Below are 24,811 nucleotides of genomic sequence, written 5' to 3'. Positions count from 1 at the left end.
GTTCTCCCTAGTGAAAACTCAGAGCCCCCACTTGGGTAGCATTTTCTTCTTTTTTCTTCCCACAGAAGAGGAGAAGTGCCACAGAAGAGGAGAAATAATCAGTTTAGTTCCAGATAAGGCAAATCAGGGCTACAAAATCATTCGATTAGCAACGGCCCTTCAGGTACGCTGCTTGGGGAAGTAAGTGATCAGAGACGCAGAAGAGGATACTGCTCCGTCAGGGGCTGACTGCTGGGGTTGGCTGAATCTGATAAGCCAGTGCGGGAGGAAATTTGTGCTGAGCCATTGATAATCTCAGCATTAACCGATCCGCATGGAGGCAGGCTTCAAGATCCACCCCAAGCACCATCAGTACAACTGAATGCAGTGTGAGTGCAGAGTCCCTCCCTTAGCAGGTGGTTTCTGAGCCATACTAGTGACTTAAGTGGTCACTCACATGTGCTCCAAGAGAAAGGTATTAGTACAGGGCAACTTATGGTGACAGGGCAAGCCAGAGAACTCTAAACATGATTACTGTGGTTTTGTTCTTTCCCTCCTCTTCACAACCCTGTTCTCTTCCCTCAGAAATTGTCCTTGCCAACATGGGTGACTACCTCTAGCAACTTCCTCAGAAATAGAAATAGAGAAGGAACTGAAATCTAAACAGATATATATATATATATATATATATATATATATATATATATACACACACACACACACGCATATATATGTATATATACATATATATGCATATATATACACATATATACATATATATGTATATATATACCATATGTATATGGTATATTTTATTACATCATATGGTATATTTTATATAATATAATTTACTATCAAATTGGCTAACATACAGTGTGTAAAGTGTGCTCTTGGTTTTTGGGGTAGATTCCCATGGTTCATCACTTACATATAACACCCAGTGCTCATCCCAACAAGTGCCCTCCTCAATGCCCATCACCCATATTTCCCCTCTTCCCATCCTCCCATCACCCTCAGTTTGTTCTCTGTATTTAAGAGTCTCTTATGGTTTGCTTCCCTCCCTCTCTCAAACAGAGATATATTTTTTAAATGTATTTCAGAAGCATCATTTATTTCAGTGTGCCACACTGGACTATCCATGTTCTGGCATGATCTGTAAGGAAAGGGTAGTGTGGAGGAGGCAAAATGAGTTGTACAGAATCAGATTTTCTCCATCATCATGAAAAAAATTGAAAATATTGAGACCATTCAGTGCCAATATAAGGTGAAATTCTTTGAATCCAGATATCAGATTCCTGTTGTCATTTGACTACTCATTTGACTCCAGAGCTTGATACTCACGGGCAGAGTGTCCAAATTTATTGGTCAAACTGGGACACTTGAGAACAAGAAGGAGCACTATTAATAAGTACAGGAGGACCACAGAGAACTGTCCTAAGTGAACAGGACTGAATAGTCATCCTATTCCCAACTATTTAGAAATATCATTTAAGAAACTTTCTTTACATACATACCGGAGCATTTCTGGCAATCAGAGGGCCAGGCTTTCCAGCAGATTATGACCACATAGGTCCCTAATGCCATGGCTCTGCTTTCTTTGGAGGAGTGCTATCACACAGTCAGTGCTCCGTAGTTCTGGGTTGCTGAATCAAGAAGCAATGATTTCAGTGTGATATTTATAAATCATCCTCAGTAGTCAGTATGGATTACTCACTGGTGTGGCCCATCTGATACCCTCTCAATGCCAAGCAGTGTCTCCTCACCAGCAGTCATCCATACATTTGCCCACGTGGCAAGGACACAGAAAGGCATCATGGACCAAGGCAGAGTTAGGTTTTCTTCCTTCTCTTCTTTTTGTGTTTTACTCTCTCTGTCATATCTCTTTGGTCCTATTTAGCATGTCTCATGCAGATATCAGACAAATCCTTTTAACCATCAGGGTGTGAATTACAACAGCGATAACACACGATGTCTGTCTTCAGGGAGCTCACAGTCCAATGAGAGGACAGTATAGTTTCAGAGCAGTGGGATGAACACTGAAAGGGCATCTGCATTTGGGGACTTGGGAGCACTCAGGAGGGACATCTCAATTCTGTAGGATGGACATCTCATGGCAGGCTGATGAGAAGTACCCAAGTTTGCACTGAGTGCTAAAGCCAGTGGGCCTGAACTTGATCATGAAGGGACTGGGAGAAGGCAATGCAAAAATGAGGACAGAGTATACAAAGTCATTGAAGAACTGTATGCAGGGCAATGGTCTGCTCCATCTTTTTTTTTTTTTTTTTTTTTAAGCAAAATGGGGATCAACAGTGTGGAAGTTGGAGTGGATGAGGCAAGATAGGAAGCAGGGGTTCAGGCAAGAATTACTGATAATGAAAAGAAGGAAATGGATTTTTTAGGATCTACAGATTTCAATAGCCAGTTAGATTCAAGAAGGAAGAGAGAGCAAAGAATCTAGACTGACTTTTAGGTTTCAGACTTGGTGACTCAGTGAATGGTGGTAGTGTTCGTCAAAATAAAGAAACAGATTTAGAAAAAAGACAGTGAGATAAGTTTCAGATATTTTTGAGTATGAAATGTCTGTAAGATAAGCACCTAGAGATTTATAGCTGGCAGTCATATAATCAGGTCCATAATCCCTTATTCAGACCACTTGGGGTTCACATGTGCTTCAGAATTCAGAATTTTTCAGGTTAGGAAGGTAGTATGGAACATGTACCATCTACTACATTCATACTCCCGTGGAAGCTGGACAGCACCTGTAGTCAAACATAATTTTTACAACAAAACTTTTGGCTTCTCACTAAGTAAGATAAACAAGACCATAAGTATTCTCTAGTCAGTTCAAGTCTGGTTTGGGTGCCAAACTTAAGAAAAAAACCTTCTAGTTTCCAGAACTTTTTGGGTTTTCCAAGTTTGGACAGGATATTGTGGACCTCTTATAATGAGGTTTGGTGCCCAGGAAGAGATCGAATATGTCTACTAATGTAATACAAAGCCATCTCACAATAAGTCGATACCATTTCAAATTTCATTTTTTGGTAGCCATTGTCAATATTCAGATGTAGTCCATAGTGAAAGTATGAGGTGAGGCGAGAGGTCTTGGAGAGGTAAAAATAGGTTGTACAAATTGACTCTCTGCATTACCCAGCTGCCACAAGCCCCAGATGTCATTCCATCTCAGTCCCTTTCTCATTTTACAGGGAAAATAATATTTCCTTCATTCCTTTCTCTGATTCTTCATGCAGAGATAGTCACTGAAGTGCTTTACTTCCTGCTAAAAACCTTTCTTAATGCCTGACTACCCCAATTTACCTGAAGGGCAAAGTAGACCAGGGCCACCCCTGACAGATAGCTTTGCGCTATTATTCTTTGAGTCAGAACCACCAGCTCAGACCAGCCAGCAAGAGGTAGAAAAATTTTTTTTTGCCACGGAGGTGCTTCATCATAACATTGGTAACTCAACAGCCTTTTCTTTGACTGCAATTTCCTTACCTGAACTCTGACCTTTTCAGCTTCACTCCCCAGTGAATTAAGGACCCTGATCCAGGAGGCAAAGGAAATGAAGTGGCCCTTCGTGCCTGAAAAGTGGCAGTACAAACAAGCTGTGAGCCCAGAGGACAAAACAAACCTGCAGGATGTGATTGGCGCCGGGTTGCAGCAGTTACTGGTAGGAAGAGCCACACCACCTGTTCCTCTGACACCCTGAAGTGAGGCATTTAGCCTCTAAGTGGTCTAATAGATTAAATTTCTTTGAAGCATAAGACAGCCCCTACCCTTATGGTCAGCTCTGCCAGATTGACTAATGTGGGGGAAATAGCTTTTAGAAAGCGTTGCCTGCCTGTAAGACCTTCTGTTGGAAGCCAAAGCAAGTAAAAGTGAAGAAGAGTGGTCAGTGGGTCTATCGAGAAAACTGTCATCCTGAAATGTTTATTATATCCCTGGTAGTCCAGAAGCACTGGTTTTGGTTCTGCCGTGTTTCTTAGCATTTTTATTTTGAAATGCTCCTTTTTAAGGGTTGAGTAGCTTGAAAAAAAAAATCATTCACCATTATTTCATCAGTATGACATGCTGTCCACCATGTCCCTTCCCAAACCTGGGATCCTCCTCATTCCCTTGTCTCCTCACAATGCGGGCTGTTCAGGAAGCATTAAATCAAAGTCATTGACCTGCTTATTCCTCAAATCACTTCTTGGAAATTGATCAAACTGCTATCTCTTCCTTGGATAGAAGAGGACCTCAGGAACAGCACATGAACTCAGAACTGAGCTCAGATTTCAGCCTTAGGTTCTAGGGATGCTACACAGAGTGTCACTGTTCTTTTTAGTAGCATTGTTTTTTTACTTACATTCTCTCAGATGATTGTCAAGAAAGAGAGTCTATTAGCTTATATGTATTTTTTCTCATGTAAAAATATATGTTTGTCTGGACACCAGGCATTACAAGCAATGATAATATCCTAACATTTTTATTGCATCAGTTTACATGAGAATGTGTTTTGGGGTCACCCCCAAAACAAGTGTACAGGTATTGTGTTTTCCTACCGAAACAGAAATCTGGGAAAGGTTCCCTGATCTATGTACATATAATGGCATCTTTGGAGACTTAGTAGAAATAGCAAAGCCCCCACTTTTCCCGTGACCTACCCCCGCCAAAAATATAAACAAACAGACTGAGGTTAAGCAGACTGGAGACTGCAGGAAAAGGAAAGTGGGTATTTGGAAAGTATGCAGTGGTGAACCAGCGATTTTAAATGACCAGGCTTGGTATATGGGGAAAAGGGGAATGGAATAATAACTATGGTTTGCGTATCACTGCAGATTTTACAAAGTGCTCACACATATATCATCTCCTTTACTTCTCAAAATGGCCCTCCTGTAATTACCACCATTATCATCCCCATTTTACAGATGAGGGAGTTAAGGTGCAGGGAGATTAACGTGCCCAGGGGAATATACCTGTGAGTGGTGGAGCTACCCCTTCCTCCATCTAGCTACCGATTCTCCTTCAGAAAGCCCCATGTGAGGAACTTGAAAGCACAGGTAGAATCCCCAAGACTTGTTTACTCTAAAGCAAGATGTAGGCTATCCAGTAAAACTTCCTGCAACGCAGGAAATGTTCCATAGCTCTGCTGCCCAGTGCGTTAGGCCCTGGCCACTTTGGCTCTCCAGCACTTGAAATGTGGCAAGCATGAGAACTGAACTTTTTTGTGTTATTTAATTTTTAAAAATCAATTTTTATATAAATAGCCACATGTGGCTAGGCCTATGGTTTTATGGCACAGGGCAGCTCTGGAGAAGTGATACTTAAAACGAGACCTCACAGCAGCAGCACTAGAAACTTGTGGGATATTCAGATTCTTGGGCCCCACCCAAGACTTATCAAATCGAAAACTCTGGGCCTGGCAATAAGCATAGACAAGCCCTCCAGAAGATTCTCATGCATGCTAGAACTTGAGAACCAACGTTCTAAAGAAAAGAGGAGGAAAGTCAGAGAGCCTGACCAGGGATGTGAGGGGAGAAGGAACAAGGTAAGGGGTAAAAGGAGACTCCAATGTGAAGTTTCCAGGAGACCAACCGTAAAAGCAATCTCCTTCCCATTAATTCCAGGAACTTGTTTAAACTTGGGCCAGTTCTTGAAAAGCCATAGTTGCTTCACCTGCTTGGGAAGCCTTGTGTGATTCAGCCGAGGGTGGCGTAGAACGTTCAAGGCTTCCAAGGCAGGTGAGAACAGGACCTCTTCTTTGACCTTTGGGACTTAGAAAGTTCCTCTGAACTCCAAACATAGGCTGAGAGAGGGAGACACATCACACCACGACAACCATGGTTTTACTCCTCTTGGTCCATCCGCAATCACCAGATCCCCCTCGCCGCATGCAAAGCTGTTAGTGACTCTAGATGAAAAACTCAAGATGGTATTTTAAAAACTGGGTCTTGCTGCATTTGGGGGCTAATGTGAGTTGGCAGACAAGGTGTTCATAGTTGTTAGACTGTATTTATTCCTTCTACTTTCCCTCTACATACTGCACGGATGTCACAGTTGGGAAAATAGAGACATACAGAATTTAAGACATTTGTGTCCGGCTCACGAGATCACTAGTGGCAGCTCTGAGAATCAGTCCATTAGGCTTCTTTAGTCCCTGATGTATTTAACCTGGGAGCTTTTTGAACTCTGAGCATCATTTTCTTTCGCTTCCCCAGCAAGCTATAAATTAAGTAACCACACCTCCTAAAGACTCTTAGGATGCTTTCCTATTGTGTCAGACCCCAAGTGCACAATTACTAAACCACTCTGTTTTGTAAATACAGAGCACTATAGCACTCTGTGAACTCATGCTACTTTCGATATCTTAGCTTGCCAAAAGTATCCCGAGTGAATTCCATGATTTGTTTTTGTCCCATTATCTGTTGGTTTCAATATTATTCTTTACTGAAGCAGGCTGGCCATGTTTTAATAATCAATTCATTACGAGATTCTCTTCTTTACATAAAAAATTGGTTAAAGGCTGCTGAGTTTTCTGTTCAGCCAAGTTATGTCTTCTTATGCTTTTTTCCACAAATCTAAACTTGCCATGATTTTCTTTGCCTTGAAATGAATCCTTCCCATAAAGTTTCCCCTCCATTTTTAAAATTAGCATTACACTTAGAGTCTAGCCACTGTTAAGTTTAATTTAATTTAAGTTAATTCCACAAATAACATATCAAAGTTAAGCACAGAATTATGCTGAGTGCCTGAGTTAGTGAAATTAAGGGTCATTTATAATGTTACTCTCTTAGGCTAAACTTAATCAAGAAAAATTACATGTGTTTTATGCTTTGCTTTCTGTTCTCCACAGCCTCTCCCATTTCCTCCCTCCCCACACGCTCCCCCCCACCCCGCCTCCTCCTTCCCCACCCCCAACCTTTTCTCCTTTGGTGTGTGGCCACAGACAGAAATTTATGGCAGGGGCCAACCTCCTTTACACTCCACACAAAGCTCGCTGACTTGAGAGAGTTTGTTCGCTCTCTCCCAGAAAAAACACCTGCAGCACGCTCCCCAAGAAACCTGGAGAGATGGGAGATTAATGTGGCTGTAATAGCTGGGCAGTGTTTTTGGTATTATGCCCTCTCCCCAGGTAGATGGGTCTTTTCCGAGATGATACCAATTATTTATTGCTGAAACATCTGTTGATAACTGCAGCTGCCCTTGTGAAACAAAGCCTATCACGGGGTCACAGGCTATAGGGACCTAAAATCCTACCTCATGCTAGTTTTAGACTATTCAATAACACCCTCAAGTCCATGGGTTACCATCATCTTTAATGTCTCATCATGCCATAGAAAATACTTTGTAAACACTGCACTGCCCTGCCCTACAGGCTTTGAAGTATTATTTCATCTCCATTGGTAATTTATATTCCAGTGCCATTGTGCTGTGGGAAAAAGAGGGGGAACCTTTTTTGTTTTCCATTTAATTGTATATCGCCTGACACTTTGACCTGTATTATTAGTATTAGTCAGAAAAAGGATTTTCTCCCTCTCTTATTTAAAAATAAAATTTCAAGGGAAAGTGAGCGCTCCTTCAGCTCTTTTCACTCAAAACAATGTTTACACTCTAAGAGGAAAAGATGAAAAGCACAAGCAATTTTTTTCAAGTGTCGGAGAAGGGCATTTCAGTTTTTGAAAGAGAACAGTAAGGCCCTTATAAATATCATTCAGCAAAACCTTTGATGGATTTTTTTTTTTTTTCCAAAAAGTATTGAAGGCATTTACCATTAGCTTCTGTTTAGCTTGGTTTTGGGCGGGCACAGTAGCGTTCTTACTAGTAAAACTCTCCTTGCTTCTGAGATGCCAGGGAATGAAGGCACCGGCCTCTGTGTAGATGCCACCTTTTGTAACTTTTCCAGTAACTTTTACACTTCTAAAAAGGATGCTTTCTGCACAAATAAAGAAAGTATGAAAACAAAACTTGTAAAAAGGAGATTAAAGACATGTTTGGATTTGCATGTCTGTCGCAGTTGAGAGCAGGCTGGGTTGCCGGGCTAAGAGAAGTTGCTGGCCAGGCCCTGCTTTTGAGCCTTCCTGCAGATTTGGGCATCCTGATCTTGGCAAGGATCTGGCCTCTCCTCAGCCCTGTTTCTGTGGAGAAAGGGAACTTAAGTTTAGTGGGGTGTCTCTGCAAAGAGATATGGGGTAATTTTTAGAGGTTGGCTAGAGTAGGGTGCAAGGAGATAAAGCAGTCTCAAAATGAGGATTTTTCCCCATTTTCTCTTTAACTATATAACCATGAAAATGGATAATATGATAACTTTTATTCCACAATTTTTTTGGAAATATCTGTGCTACCAGTAATTTGAAGAGAGACTACATAAATAAGTAGTTGTTTCCTTATGTGATCTTGGGTGAAAAAGCTTTGTGGATGAACGAAGTTTGATAGATTTAACTTCCAGAATATTTATATGTCTGCAGATAATCTTGTTGCCTTTAATTTGTTGATATTGTTATTTTTAAACTACTTAAAGTACTAAGAGGTCAAAAATTAAAACATAAATAGGAGCTCCTGAGTGGTTCAGTTGGTTGAGCATCTGACTTCAGCTCAGGTCATGATCTCACAGTTCATGAATTCTAGCCCTGCATCAGGTAAGCTGCTGTCAGCACAGAGCCCACTTTGGATCCTGTCACCCTCCCTCTCTGCCACTCCCCTGCTGGCGTTCTTTATCACAAAAACAAATAAGCATTTAGAAAATATATAAAAAAATTAAAACATAAATGAAAATGAATAAAGATAAGAGTTGTTCATTACAATATTATGGGGAAAGGTTTTTAAAATGGCTAGTGTGATTAACCTAAGAGCAGAGAGGACAGGAATAGTATTTAGCAAAAGATGACTATAAATGTATTAGGAAATGAAAAGTCAAGTTCAAGAAAGATACATTGTGTGAGGACTAGGTAAGGTGAGATGCTATCCCTGGAAGCAATAAAATTCTTCTCCATGAATAAGCTCTGGGTTTAAGAAGTTCTTAAAACCAATTTTAAAACATTTATTTCAGGTGTCAGTTTTCATATTAATAATAGAGAATTCTTGGCTTAGATCATGATTCAGGTCATGATCTCACAGTTCATGGGTTCAAGCCCCACATCAGGCTCTGTGCTGACAGCCCAGAGCCTGGAGCCTGCTTTGGGTTCTGTGTCTCCCCTCTCTCTCTGCTCCTCCCCTGCTCATGCCCTGTCTCTCTCTGTCTCTCAAAAATGAATCAATGTTTAAAAAATATTTTTAAAAAATAGAGAATTCAAAAGCAGTAATAGGTAATTTTTGGATTATGATTCTTTCAGCAAGTGATTTTTTCAAATGAAGTTTCACCTTCAACTATGTGCCTTGGGGTTTTAATAGTGGAGATCTTTTTCATTAAGATGCAAAAGGCAAAATGAATGCAAGCTGCATATTCATTCATTTACTCAGGAAAACTTTACTGAGTATTAACATGGGCCACACATTTGATATATTGAACACTGAAAGAAAGGCAAAGGAAGTGGAAGACCTAGTGTATGTCCTGGAAAAACCACCAGAATGAGGAGATGGGTCAACCAACCTTTGTCAAAAGCCCTGCTTGTTGGAACAGTTCCTCCCATTTGTCGATCACTTAATATGTGGCAGGTGCTCAATACATATTCTTCTAATTCTTACAGGCTCGGCCATATGACCTGTCTTAGCCAATGAAATGTGATTAGAAGTAACATATGCCAGTTCCAAGCAGAAGCTTTATAAGCCATTGTGTAGTTCTACCACTGGAAGTCTTCCTTTGCCTCATGAACAGGATCATGGCTACTCCCTCAGCCTGGCTTCTGAAAAGGGCAAAATACATGGAGCAGAGTCTCAGAGTTAGAGCCAAACTGCAGCCAATTCTAAATATGAACGACAACCAAGTAACTTTGTTGTTAAAGGTACTGAAATTTTGGGGTTATCACAGTCTTACCAAGTGATCTAGGTTGATTTGTCCCCCACCAGACGCATTGAAGTCCTAACCCTCAGTGCCTCCAAGTATGATTTTATTTGAAAATAGGGCCATTGCAGATGTAATTAGTTAAGATGAGGTTATACTGCAGTAGAGTGAGCCCTCAGTCCAATCTGACTAGTGTCCTTATAAGAGGAAGGCCATGGGAAGACACAGAGATACAGAGAGAATGCCACGTGAGGACAGCAGCAGAGGTTGGGTTTTGCAGCCATCGGCCAAGGAATGCCCAGGGCTTCTGGCAACACCAGAAGCCGAGAGAGAGGCGTGCAACCTTAGAGAGAGTGTGTCCTGCTGACAACCTGATTTTGACTTCTAGCCTTGAGAACTTTGAAACAATACATCTTCGTTGCTTTAAACCACACAGTTTGTGGTGCTTTGTTATGGCAGCCACCGGAAACTAATACACTAAAGGAAAGCTGGCTAATGTACATGTGGAAGATAATGCAATAAAAAAACTCTCAAATGACCTCAAGATTCTTAGTATGTGGTCCTATGCCTCTATAGAGAAGAAGGCAAAATATACCACAGTCCACAATCAAGAATAGAATTTGTTCAAAAGGACATTTCAACAAAAATGGTTTCTAAAAGAAAAAAAAAAAGTAGGGTAGGGTATTTACTATATTATTTCATCCTTAAATGTGGCTGGAGAAAACAGATTGGAAAAAGCCAATCACTCTTTCTATTTCATTCAGTTTCGGGGCTATAGAGCAGTCAACAGTCCACTAACCATCTCTATTTGGATGTCCCAGATATCTCAAGTCCCCTAGGGCCCAAACTGGCTCATCATCTCCCCACTTCTGCTCGCTCCGTCCACCCCATTGTCTCTTCCTCCAGTGATCACAATATCAGTAAATGGTATCATGAACCTCCCAGTTACCCAAATCAAGACCTAGGAATCATCTTTAATTCTATCTTCCCATCAACCCTCATGTCGTATTAATTATCAAGTCCCACCGTTTCCTCATAAATATCTCTCAAATACATCTTCCTTTCTCCAACCCTACTGCACCTGTGCTGGTTCAGACCATGACACCTCCTTCCCAGATTATATCCAACCCTTCCCCTACCTCTAGTCATGTCCCCTGTATAAACAAGAATAGTAAGGTTAGGCTGCAGAAAAAGCAATGCCAAAACTTAAAGCAATAAAGGTTTGATTTTTCACGTCTCTATATGTCCATCTGAGGGGGGAAAGAGAGCTCTGCTTCATGGCACTCCCCTCAGGGACCCAGCTTGATGGAATACCTACCATTTAGAATATTGCTAGTTGCCATGGCAGGAGGAAAAGGAAATGATGAATTGCACAGTGGCTCTACATACGTGCATACAGAAATGACCACAGGTCACAGTAAGCGATGCAGTCACAACTGACGTCAAGAAGGCTGGAAAACACCATTCTTCCATGTGCTCAGGAGGGGAAGACACAGAAATAGATTGGCAGGTAGTACTCATTATCACCATGACCCACCAGCTTTACTCTACACTGCAACCAAAACCATCTTTCTAAGATGGCCATCCGCTACTTCTTCTGGCTTAAATCTCTGGGGCAAATCTCAGTTAATTTGAAAACAAGAACTCTTTTAAACTGTACATCTTACAAAAGTACCTAATACTAATCCTGAACAACAAAATCTACATAAATTTGGATGAGCATTTCCATGAAAGTGGTGGGATTTTACTTTTATTTACTTGACTTTTATTCTTTATACATTTTTTTATTCTTCACCATAAACATCTCTTACCATTATGAAAAAGGAAGGAGAGAGAGAGAGAAGAGTATCTGTTGATCAGTCCCCTTTAGATCCAGATCAGGTCAAGGGCGCCTGGGTGGCTCAGTCGGTTAAATCCAGATCAGGTCAAATGTTCAGAAAAACTTAAGTAAGGGTAGTAAGTTTATGCTGCACCACTTCTCTCACACCAAGTACAGATACGGAATTGCTTCTATCTTAACAATGAACAAGCTAAGGTGATTAATTAAGTGACTCGGACAAGGCATCTTTTGCCGATAAAGGAAGGATTTGAAATTGCAACGTTCTTATTTCTGAATCTTCTCTTCCCATTTAATGGCCTGCCATAAGCTAAGTATCATTCTTCTCCTGTTATGTTTTTGGAGATTATTTTAGCACACAGCTGTGTACCCACACATACACACATATGGAAAATATATGTGTATATATCTATATAATTGGTATGCATGAATACAATTTCTTTCTTTCTCTTTCTTTTTCTTTTTTTTTCCAAGAGAGTACATGTGTGAGTGCAGGAGGGGCAGGGGGAGAGGGAGAGAGAAAATCTTAAGCAGGCTCGACATGGGGCCCAAAGCAGGGCTGGATCTCACAACCAACCATGAGATCTTGACCTGAGCTGAAATCAAGAGTCAACCGTTCAACCTACTGAGCCACCCAGGCGCCCCAATACAAGTTCTTTCTTTACCAAATGATAGAACATTGAAGCTGGAGGGAAATTTAGAGATCATTTCTTTCAAGCTCATCATTTGGTCAGTGGGGAACTTAAACCCAGAGAGAGAAAGAGGTGGCTCACCGTAAGTCACAGACCCCATCAGCAAGAGCCACAGGATATGACACCCAGGTCCCTGAATCTCCCTGAATCTGCACACCCCCATACTTCACACGGGCCTGTGGTAGAACTTGACCAGCCTTTCCTTGCCGCCTTCCTATTCTTTCTGCTGCCCTATAATCTGCCTTGGGCTCCCTCTGCTAACATCATGGGACTTTTTTACTTAGAGCAGAATTAATTAAGACAGAAATTTTATCATTTCCTATTATCAACACTTAAAACCTTAGCTTCACCTGCTGAACCTCATAGTCCTTCTTTGGAAAAGCAACCAGACAAAATGTTCAGATTCATCAAAAATAAATTTCATTCAATAAGTGAAAATTAGGCACCGAGAGAATGGAGTCCTTAAAAGACAAATATTAGCCCCAAGGCCTATGAAGTTTCAGACTTTAAGATAGAGTCTGATTAAAATCACCAAGGATTTAAACCCTGCTCTAAAACTGTGCCAAAAACCGCCCCTTTTAATACGGTACTTTCAAGTTTTAAATTAAAACGATGACTTGTTTTTAAAATTCTACCAACGAAACTTCAGCTGCCACAGAATCGGGCATGCGAGTTATCCCTTTGATGAGGGCTAACCCTATGGCATGAGCTTCATGTCTCCCCATAATGAAACCCCAAGGCTGAGCCAAGTCTTGGAAGAGTTGATCCGAATAAGATGAGCAGACAGAGCAGCCAAGTTCAAAATGCAGGAAATTAACACGTTGCAGTCCCCGGGCAGACAGAAGAAAGCAGTGACCTTCAGAAAAGGATAAATCCTGGGGGGGTGTTTATTCAGTCCTGTCAGTAAGTAAGAATAACATCACCTCCTAAATCTTATAGGTGAAAAAACTAAGGAGCTTACAAATATCATCTCTAAAAATACATCTCCCTATATCTGACACGGATCCTATTAGTTCAAACAATATGAAAATATCGTCTTTGTATGTCAACAAACATCAAACCGTGGCAGTTTCATAGGATTCAATCTGATATGTTCACAACATACAATCTTGAGAATAACCCTCAAAAGTAGATTTGATTATGCCCATTTTGCAGATGAGGTGATTGGTTCAGGGAGCTCAAGAGACTCTCCTAAACTATATTACCGAGTGTGGCTAGGCTGAGATATAATCCAGACCTCCCCCTGTGCCTCCTCCCTCTGCCTGCCTTCATCCTATCATGACGTGAAATCATCTACCCAGCTTATTAAACCAACTTGCCTCACTCTCAAGGGCAGACACCAAAAATTTTTAAGCTCAACAAATTTCGCAGATATTTGGGATTAGCCCTTTCTTTTTTAGGCTATATTGGTACAGCACCAAAGAAAACTTACGTTATCCCACTGATGAACATATTCTGCATCAGTTGCCTTTGATTTTTGTTGTTGTTGTTGCCCACCCCATCAGGAAAAACATTTTAGCAGGCACCCTGATTTACATGTAATTTTTCTTTCTTTTTTTATATATTTTTAAATGTTTATATATTTTTGACAGAGAGACAGAGTGTGAGCGAGGGAGGGACAGAGAGAGAGGGAGATACAGAACCCGAAACAGGCTCCAGGCTCCGAGCTGTCAGCACAGAGGCCGACGCGGGGCTGGAACCCACGAACCGTGAGATCATGACCTGAGCCGAAGTCGGACTCTTAACCAACTGAGCCACCCAGGCGTCCCCGTTTAATTTTTCATTTAATAAGTTATATGCACGTACTATGCATATGTATATATATTTCTATAGAAGGGAAACTTAAGAACAACACAAAGATTAAATGACCACTTTACAATAATTTTTTAAATTACATTATTGGCATGAGAACTTCTTGTTCAATTTAAAATTATAATCAAATATGTTTAATTAGATGTTATGTTTAACATCTTAGCACTGTGCCTTGAAGATATGGGGAGGATAGGGTTTTTTTAACACTTAGTTTTTTTTAATGGCTGTCATAGTTGAAAAACCTTATCCTTCTAACATAAGCAGATCCAAATAAAAGAGGTCAGCTAATCCATACTACCCATATTTCAATCCATCCATGAATCCTGAAACATCATGTGCTGAAATTCAGCTGCAAATTTCCACATTTTGCAAGTTAATCAGAAGATACTATTTTTTTAACGAAGGATATAAAAGCTCTTCATGAAGAAGATTTTTAAACAGGTTAAAAATTTCCCATTTGTGTGAGTTATCTTTATGTGATGCTTTATTTGGTATGAAGATCACAATGATGAAAACATTTCCAGCCCTCATGATCTGAAAAACATTTTCAAAATACCTTTTGGATAGCATACTGTTGTCAGCCACTTATCACAGGAAAGGAAATTTTGGAGAACTTGTCTGTTTATAAAAAATCTAAACCCTGTAAAGTTGACAATTCTTTAAAGAACTTTGCCTTGAGATGTTTATAGTCTTTCTCCCTCTTATTATGAGTTATTTCAAAGCAGCCGTGATTTATAATACTATCATCTGTCAATCTACTTAACCAGATATGTAGAAACTGCAATACAAGCAACTGAAAATTGAGTTCAGAGTTCTCATTGTTGGCCCCTCCAAGATGAGGGCTTCCTCAGGTAACATCTGTACTAAGTGGCCATCTGACACACAGGCAAAGTAAGGAGCTGGTGTCCATCTACTTTTTAAAATGTCAGTAAAGCTTAATTTCTTTCTTACTAGTAAACTTCAGAGGAGTCTTTTTGAATTGTCTTTCTGTTTTGAGAACAGAGAGATTGTGTACGGCCATACCACCCTGAACATGCCTGATCTCATCTGATCTCGGAAGCTAAGCAGTGTCAGGCCTGGTTAGTACTTGGATGGGAGAACTGAGACAGTGATTCCACAGATCTACTCCCAATCCACTCTCAAAATAATGAGTTCCTATTACTGAGCATCTATTATGGAGCATTTTACATACGTTCTCTTTAATTTTCTCAGTAATCTGTACAGTATTATTATCTTTATATATAAGAAGTTGAAACTAAAAAGTTAAAAAAAGTTACCCCATACACATACATATATATGTTATTATATATATAAATATATATATTATATATTTATTTATATATAAATATATATATTATATATATTATAAATATATATTTTATATATATATATAAATAAATTATAAATATATATTATTTATATATAATGGAATATTATTCAGCCATAAAAAGGATGAGGTTGTGCTATTTGCAACAACTATTTGGGCCTAGAGGGTGTAATGCTAACTGAGAAAGATAAATATCATATGGTTTTACTCATATGTAGAATCTTTAAGAAAAAATAAACCAAAAAAAGCAGAATCACACCTATAAATACAGAGAACAGTTGGTTGCCAGAGGGGAAGAGGAGTGTGGGGATGGGAAAAATGGGTGAAGGAGAGAGGGAGATATAGGCTTTCAGTTATGGAATGAATAAGTCACAAGAATAAAAGTCACAACATAAAAAAAGGAAGCAAATATAAAATATTTTATGAATTTTTAAACCTTTTGATATTACAGTATTACCTTTAGTATTAATTTATGTTTTTAAAAATACCACTTAGCTGTTAAGAAACTGAATTATTATTTAAAAAAATTCTCTGGAAGGACATATACGAAATAGATAATGTCAATCACCTTCTCAGAGGGGAGGAAGGAGCCTGGGCCCAGGGGGCCCAGGGTGTCGGACTTTTCACTATATCCCCAAGCACATTTTGAACTATGTGAATATACTACCTCCACAAAAAAATAAATGAAATGTAATTTTTTTAAAAAAAGACAGAAGCTAAGATCAAATAGAGTAATCAAGACTCTAGCTGAATTTTGCTATCAAGATATCAAAAATGACTGAATTTTTTTCAGATTTATCTATTAATGTATATAGGCAACCTTTCAAACAATGCAAAGAACTTAACATTCCAAACAGTATGTTAGTGACTCTGACAGTTGAACTTCTTCATGAGTCCCTCTCCCAGTACCAGCAGTCACACACCACCACTATAAAAAAAAAAAAAAAAGGAGAGAAAATAATGTACCTGTGGAAGAACCCCAGACCACAAAACTGATTGTCAAGCTGGCCTCTTCCTCTGCAACCATTGATGACAGCCACTGAGATAGAAGAATCATAAGCAGTGATGAACCAATATTCTGGATTCTTCCCTGGAGCGCCTTAAGGGCAAAACCTGAGACTCCTTTGCTATTACCACTCATGGAACCCATTAGCTGTTAAGAGGAGTAATATCCACATGAGGTGAACACGGTTCCCAGGAAACAAAAGAACATCAGTTACAAAGGTCTTCCAGTTCCATATTAGATAAGAACTTTTGCTTTTGACCTGACTTGGTACTCTTTGAGAAGGGAGACATCTCCTCAGGAACCAAGGTGGTTAGGACAAGGGAGAAGAATGCATCTTCTTCATCAAATAGCTCTTCTTCTGGGGACCTATTTTTGGACTTGAACTCAATGTGTTGACTCAGATTATAATGCTAAATGTTTGGTCTAAATATTAAATTTTAAAAAATTTTTTTAATGTTTATTTATTTTTGAGAGAGACAGAAAGAGAGAGAGAGAGAGAGAGAGTGTGTGTGAATGGGGGAGGGTCAGAGAGAGAGAGGGAGACACAGAATCCAAAGCAGGCTCCAGCCCCTGAACTGTCAGCACAGAGCCCAACATGGGAATCAAACTCATGAATTCTGAGATCATGACCTGAGCTAAAGTCAGATGCTTAACTGACTGAGCCACCCAGTCACCCCTAAATATTAAATTTTTGTTTTTAACTCTGACATTCATCTCTTCTATATTTTCTAAAAACCACCCAATACATTGAGCTGGGAAATTTCATCTTCAAAATGTTTGAAGATCAGATATCACCATGTCTGTCTTTGTTAGTATTGTATATCCAATGCCTATAAGATACATCTTATATCTTAAATATTTTGTTGGGTGAATGAATAAATTCTCAGTAAATCATATGCCAAGAATCATTTGATACATTATAAAGCTTCACGTGCAAAATTTTCCCCTATAAATGGAGTGTATTGCAATAATGAGTTCCCCTTCATTTTTGAGATTAAGCTCATGGGCCCCAAATCAGTTGAGTTCTGTCCGCAGTCAAGTGTCACATCAACTAATATAGACTTTTGATTTTTCTTTTCATTTCGTTTATTTCCAAGTTAAGCACTCTCCAAGAAAATAGTTTTGCTATGATTTTAGAGATATTTTCATAGTTAAAAAAGAAGGAATAAGAATTCTAATTTCTCAGGCTTCTCTGACATTTCTTTGTCATTACATGTAACCATGACATTGGTATCAATAATAAATATTGTAGACATTTGTACATAAAGGTAGAGCCAATAGGATTTGCTGATATATTGGAAAAGAGAAGGAGAAGAGTCACAAACCTGGAGTCAAAGCTCTAAAATTTTGTCCTAAACAAATGAATGGATGATTTGTTTTACTGAGATAGAGACACCAAGAGAGAAGCAACCAAGTATAGAAAATAAAGAGCTCTGTTTTAAATATGTTAAGTTTGAGGGGAACCTAGCTGGTTCAGTTGGTAGAACATGCAACTGTTGATCTGAGGGTCATGAGTTTGAGCCCCACATTAGGTGTGGGGCCTACTTAAGAAATAAAATTGGGGTGCATGGGTTGCCTAGTTGGTTAAGTGTCTGGCTCTTGATTTCGGCTCAGGTCATGATATTAAGGTTATAGAATAGAGCCCCATGTTGGGCTCTGTGCTGAGTGTGGAGCCTGCTTGGGATTCTCTCTCTCCCTCTCTTGCTCTACTCCTCCCCTGTTCGCTCTCTCTCTCTCTCTCTCTCTCTCTCAAGATAAATAAATAAATAAACATTAAAAAATTAAAAAAGAAAATAAATATGTTAAGTTTGATATACCTAATTGACAAGTTGGCTGTTATCTAGGCAATCTCATATACAAGGCTGCATTTCAGGAAAGAGACCAAGGATGGTATTCAAATTTGGGATTCACCAACAGAAATGATATTTGAGGCTATGGGACAGTCTAAGTGAGTGCAGCTAGAGAAGAGAAGCAGCTTTAAAACTTTTAGGGCATTCAACTTTCAGAGGCTGGAGAAGGATACTCCAGCAAAGTAGAGTGAAGAAAAGAAGCAATTGAAGTAGAATGAAAACCAGGAAAATGAAATGCCAGAAGTCACTTGAATAAAAAGGAGGGACTAATTGACTCAACCAAATGCTTCTAGGAGTTTGAATGAAGATTAATAAATGGTCGTTGGATTTGGAGGCTGTTGGCAACCTTGAAAAGGATGGGTTCAGTGGAGTGTTGGGGATGAAAGATATAGCTTTAAGAAAGAATGAGAAATGAGGAAGTAAAGACAGTGAGTTTAGACAACTCTTGAGATTGACTGTAAACAGGGACAGAGACCATGGCATAGGAGCTGGGGAGAGATTGCCGTGGACTGAGTACTTGTATCCCCTCACCTACCCCAAATTCATATGTTGAATTCCTAACCCTCGCGGTGAAGTTTTTATGAGGTGAGGCCTATGAGAGGTGACTGAGCCATGAAGGCAGAGCCCTTATGAATGGGATTCATGCCCTTATGAAAGAGGCCCCAGGGAGACACAGGAAAAACATGGCGTCTGTGAACTAGGAAGTAGGGTCTTACCAGACACTGAATCTGCTGGCGCCTTGCTCTTTGACTTCCCCAGAATTGTGAGAAATAAATGTCTGATGTTTATAACAAGGTTTATACCACCCAGTTTATGGCATTTTATGTTATAGCAGCCTGAACTAAGACAAAGATGTACAAAGACATATGATTAAGGGAAAATTTTTTAAGATGGAAGACACTATGTCTGTATGCTGATGAGAATGATCCAGTAGAGATGAGGAAATTAATGATGTGGAAGAGAAAAAGGGTGTTTACAGGAATCGTGTCCTAGAGCAAAGAGGGAGGGATAGAACTGAGTATATAAATGGGAGGTTGGCCTTAACCCTGGCAAAGGGACAGTAGGCAGAAACATGGGTTCCACTGCAAGAGGGTTGATAAATCCGGGTAAGACAATAAGAAAGGTCTCTTCTCATTGACTGTTTTCTCAGTGAAAGAAGAAGCCAGGTTGTCCACAGAAAGCATGGCACCTTGAGAAGAGAGCAGAAGGTGTGAGTGTAGCTGGACTGTCAGGCTGTGCTGAGGGCCAACTTCATGTTAAGGTCATAAATTCAAAGTGTCATGGTTGTGTGTTTTTCTCCAGCCACATGCAATTACTTGGGTAGAAGCTCAGGTTAGGCAGAAAAGTAGATATAATTTGGGGATTGTAAGTAGCAACAAATAATACTCATTGTCACCTACTGTGTTCAGAGCCAACTGAAAGATAGATACAAAAGAGCAGCCTTCATTATTCTAAAATGGATAAGAGAATGTAGCTTTAGGTATTCAGACAAGTGAGTTGGTAAATTCTCTACCCCAAACTCATTTTGTTGCTGGCAAGTTCCTTCCCTTATTGTAGAACAGGGAGAAGATTTTTTTTTAATTTTTTTTTTAATCTTTATTTATTTTTGACAAAGGCAGAGAGACAGAGAGGGGAGGGACACAGAGAGAGGGAGGCATAGAATCTGAAGCAGGCTCCAGGCTCTGAGCTGTCAGCACAGAGCCCAACACGGGGCTCGAACTCACAAGCTGTGGGATCATGACCTGAGCCGAAGTCAGACGCCCAACCGACTGAGCCACCCAGGTGCCCTCCCCTTTTTTTTAAAATTTTGTTTTAATCTTTATTTATTTTTGAGAGAGAGAGAGTACAAGTAGGGGAGGAACAGAGAGAGAGAGGGTGACATTGAATCCGAACGAGGCTCCAGGCTCTGTGCACAGAGCCTGATGTGGGGCTTGAACTCATGAACCACGAGTTCATGACCTGAGCTGAAGTCAGACACTCAACCGCTCAACCAACTGAGCCACCCAGGCACCCCGAACAGGGAGGAAGTTTTGAAGAGAGGGGAGAGGAAAGGTCTGAGCCAGGTATGCCCCCTCCCATCAGATAACTCATTCCACCTTTAGCAAGAGAAGGAATTGAGGGATGAGGAAAGTGGCTAACAGTCAGGCTACCCCAGGGATTCACAGCTCTGCCTGCACATTGAATCACCTGGGGATATTAAAAGAAATCAGTGCCTGCGTACAATTCCCAGAGAGTTCAATTTAACTGGTCTGGGGTGCCATCTAGACATCTGAACTTTTTAAAGTTCCCCTAAGAGATTTTGTTTTTGAGAGAGAGTGCAAGAAGAGAGGGGCAGAGAGAGAGGGGGCTCCACACTAACAGCAGTAAGCCTGATGTAGGGACCGAACTCAACGAATCCCAAGATCATGACCTGAGCCGAAGTCGAAGGCTCAACCGACTGAGCCACTCAGGAGCCCCTCCCTTAAGTGATTTTAATGTGAGGCCAACATTTTTCCTTAACAATAAATATAGTTGGAATTGCCAGATTTATGTGACAGAAGCAGAAAGTGACAAAGGCATCAAGAATGGGTTTTTTAAAGTCATTACTTGGATGCACTGTGGGAATTTAAATTTTTTTAATGTTTATTATTTATTTTAGAGAGAGAGAGTGCAAACAGGGGAGGGGCAGAGAAAGAGGGAGACACAAAATCTGAAGCAGGCTCCAGGCTTTGAGCTGTCACCACAGAGCCCGATGCAGGGCTTGAACTCGCAAACTGTGAGATCACAACCTGAGCCAAAGTTGGTGGCTTAAATGATTAAGCCACCCAGGTGCCCCAATGCATCGCAGGAATTTAAAGAGTCAAGCGAGCACATGAGGGGATTGGTTACACAACAATAGTAGGGGTCAATGGATTGTGTGGATGTCCCTGAAGGGTTGCAGAATTGTTGCAGTTGAGCTACTGAGAAAGGCAGTTAGAATAGTAGATAAAGATCAGAGAATCAAATGGTTAAGTTGAGATTCCAACTGGGCTGTTATCAAAATTTTAAGTTCTAGGCTATGACTGACCATGGGAGTCATGAGTATCATAGTCATAGAGACTAAGGCTTGGTGTAGAGCAAGATCACTGGAGATAAAGAGGCTGTGGCAAGAGAGATCAGTGTGCTAAGTGAATCGTCGATGTGGATTTTGAAATGACCAGTGGTGACTGGAGTGATAGTGGCCATCACAACCTGGAAGAGGCTAAGGCATGCAGGTCCCTGGTTCTCAGGGACCATGAGATTCACTAGGATCCTGGGCAAGTGGTCATCTGTTTTGAAACTGCTTTCTTTTTCTTCTAAAAGACAGCCAACTCCATCTATGGTAGATATAAGGGAGAGAGGATGAAAAGCAGGGAGAGATGATTGCAAATGCTGTCATTAGGTATATAGAGAAAAAGATATGCAACTATTTTGCAAAAAGGACTTGCATGTTCTACTGGTAAAATGAAAGAAGATCAGTGAAATGTTAACCAGCCTTGGGCATAAACCTTAGGAAAGTTCGGTTCTTTTCCTCACATTTCAGCGGGTGGACAAATTTAGAGCATGACATGCTTGGTCCTCCGTTGACCTTGAGTAGTCCAATTGGACAGGTTCTACTCTTACTCTGCTTTCCTTATTGATGTATAACTATGCAGGCATCATCATTTTTCATTTGTTTATTCTGCTAATTCCTCACCTCAGGACATCTTCCCCACTTTCCCCTGCTTTTTTCCAATCTCCCAATTTGCTATGCAGCAATAATTTCCCTTTCCACTATTCCTGCCAATTGCAATGCCAGATGGCTTCAGTTCTGAGTCCCCTCACCCAGCCCCCCTAGAGAACAGCTGCCATTGTCATTGCTGCAAACGCATCATGGCTTTGAACCCATAGCTGGGACCCAAACTTGATGCTCAGCATCGGGAGGGGCTAGCACTAATGCAAGGAACCATGAAAACGGCACACACTTTTCCTTGCTGCTGTTCAGCAAAAGCCCTTAGAAAAAGCTCTTTAGCATTTTTTCAATCATCTGTGTATTGAAATCTCATTGTGGAGTTTAATTCCTTTACCACCTGACTCAGCTTTCTAGCCGTGAAGTTCCCTTTGTGCCATAAACTCAATTAGAACCCCATATTTTCCATTCTGAAAACAGATGTGAAAAAACAACTGTGGGGCTGTTGCACACATGCACGCACACACGCACACACTCATTTGTAAGCCTGTCTCTAGAAATCCAGCACTCTCTTATCTACATCCACATATTTTTATTTAAACATGATCACTCAACAAGAAAAACACAAGTTGGTGGCTATTTGAACAATCTGACAGCCCTTAAGTCAAGCTCTGAAGAAAGATAAAGGAATAGAATTCCTGTTCCTTTTTTTTTTTCCTTGAGTTATCCTATGTTGATTCCAACAACTAAAATTCTGCTACTGTGAGATTGTCTAAAAAGATCATATTTTTGAGTGCTCTGTGATGGCAGGTCAGTCATAGGCCTACAAACCCAAACAAAAGAACCTGAATCAAATTCCATGTAGACCAATATGCATTTCAAAGGCACTGCCCATGTAGGCAGTGGGTTAGGGTTTTTGTGTTGTTTTCTTTTTCTTTCTTTTTTGGGGAGTGGGGGTGGGGGAGGGACTCTCTTTCATGTTAATCTAATTGTGCATAACCCAGGCACATTTTACCATGTAGGGAAACTTTCTCTTTTAGTGTCCTTCCTTGCCACACACTCTGGCCTCCTTTCATTACCCTCGTCCTGAAGTCAGAGTGCTCCCGGGGCGTACATTTGGGGGAGATTCCCAGGATGGTGATGTATTCGGCGTTGCCGCTGAGGAATTTACTATCCCTTCACTTGGCAGCAAATGAAAGTGGGTATTAATTTCTCAGAGTGCTGGTAGAAATGCGAGAGAGGGGCGACAAGAATGATACCCACCTAAATCTGTATGTAGTGCACAGCATGCCGAAGTTTCAAAAGAGGGAGAGAAAAGACAATGGCAAGAAAGAAAAGATTCTCCTGAGTTGACTTCTCTGCATTTTGCATCGTTAGGTTTTGGAGAGAGATGCGAGAAGCTCAGCCCCAAACGGAGTTAAATTATGCAGCTGTGGGGATGCCAGGTCCTCCAGAATAGGATGCTTCGTTTAGATTTTCCACAATGCTATTGAAGTGCTTATTTTCCTCCTGAAGAGACACAAACAGATGCAAACTTCTGTAAACACTTTAGAAATGAATTCAGTGAGTTTGGCCTCTCAGCAGTGCTCAATAGCTGACAGAAAAATGTCTAATTAGTGCAAGTGGAAATAATAGGGCCACTTGGATTCCTTCCATCCTCCTCCAAGTCTACTTTTCCAAGGAACTCAAAGGGCCTTTGTCTGGCAGGTCACCCTCTCTCAGGCTTTTGTGCTCCAATCTATTAAGAGTAGAAGGGGGAAAAATAGATTAGGCAATGTTCTCTGCTCAAATATATGGCGTGTTCATGCGGGATGCAGAATGGGGTGTTTGCAGCATCAGTTTACAGGTGCTTGGGGAGGGATTCCTCCATTGGCGACAGCCAAAAGCAACTCGCACGTGCTGCGAAGGCTCCCTTTCAGGAACCCGCTTTCCTTCACCAACTGCCATAAAGCCTGCTCATTTTCCTTTTTTTTTCTCAGTTTCTAGCAACATCCCTCCTTAGAGTTGGCGAAGAGAAGAAAGAGATTAAAAGAAATTAGAGGCTTAGTCGTATTCTGAGATGAGCCTTATAGATGTTATACACATGATCGATTATTTCCTTTTCACTCTATTGAAAGTTCTGCTGACGGTTATTTTCAGAGCCTGTCTTTTCTTGTTATTTTGCCATAAGGAGAAAAGGAGTGCATGAACTGACTTCTTTTTCCTATCCCCCCCCCCCACACACACAGTATTCCCTGTCATTTATTAAGCACCCACCATGTGCCAGGCCCTGTGCTGAGCATTTGACTCACATTTCCTCTAATCCTGATACAGCACTGAAAATAAACATTATCTACATTTCACAGATGAAGTCTTTGAGACTCCGAGAGGTTAAGTAATTTGCCATTGACAAATAAATGCCAGCTAAGAAACAAATTCAGATATCTGTGGTTTCATTTCAGACATTATATATTTTTTAATCTCTAGAAGTTTGATTTGGATCAACTTTCACATCTCCCTTGTATATTTTTAACTCTACCTAATTTTTACTCTACCTTCTGAAACTTACGAAATACAGTTATAATAACTGTCATTTTGAGGTCGGTTTCTATTGATTTATTTTTCTTTGCAGTTTGGGCTTTTTTTTCATGCCTGGCAATTTTTGGCTGGATGCCAGACATCGTAAATTTTACCACATTGGATGGTGGGTATTTTGCAAGTCCACAAACACTTTTTTTCTTAA

General features: G+C 40.4%; 1 protein-coding gene across 3 annotated transcripts in view; it reads left to right on the top strand.

Moving 5' to 3' along the window:
* The window catches only part of ALPK1 (alpha kinase 1), a 63,150-nt gene that overhangs the window by 1,898 nt on the left and 36,441 nt on the right, over nucleotides 1-24,811 (top strand). For all 3 annotated transcript variants that reach the window (XM_045470123.1, XM_045470103.1, XM_045470113.1), the window contains exon 2: nucleotides 3,495-3,649. In XM_045470123.1, coding sequence (XP_045326079.1) covers nucleotides 3,495-3,649 — 155 coding nt within the window. The remainder of the gene's footprint in view (nucleotides 1-3,494; nucleotides 3,650-24,811) is intronic.

Source organism: Leopardus geoffroyi, chromosome B1, assembly GCF_018350155.1.
Source record: "Leopardus geoffroyi isolate Oge1 chromosome B1, O.geoffroyi_Oge1_pat1.0, whole genome shotgun sequence".
Lineage (NCBI taxonomy): Eukaryota > Metazoa > Chordata > Mammalia > Carnivora > Felidae > Leopardus > Leopardus geoffroyi.
The sequence above is the reverse complement of the archived record's forward strand: the minus strand, read 5'-3'. Positions and strand labels throughout refer to the sequence as shown.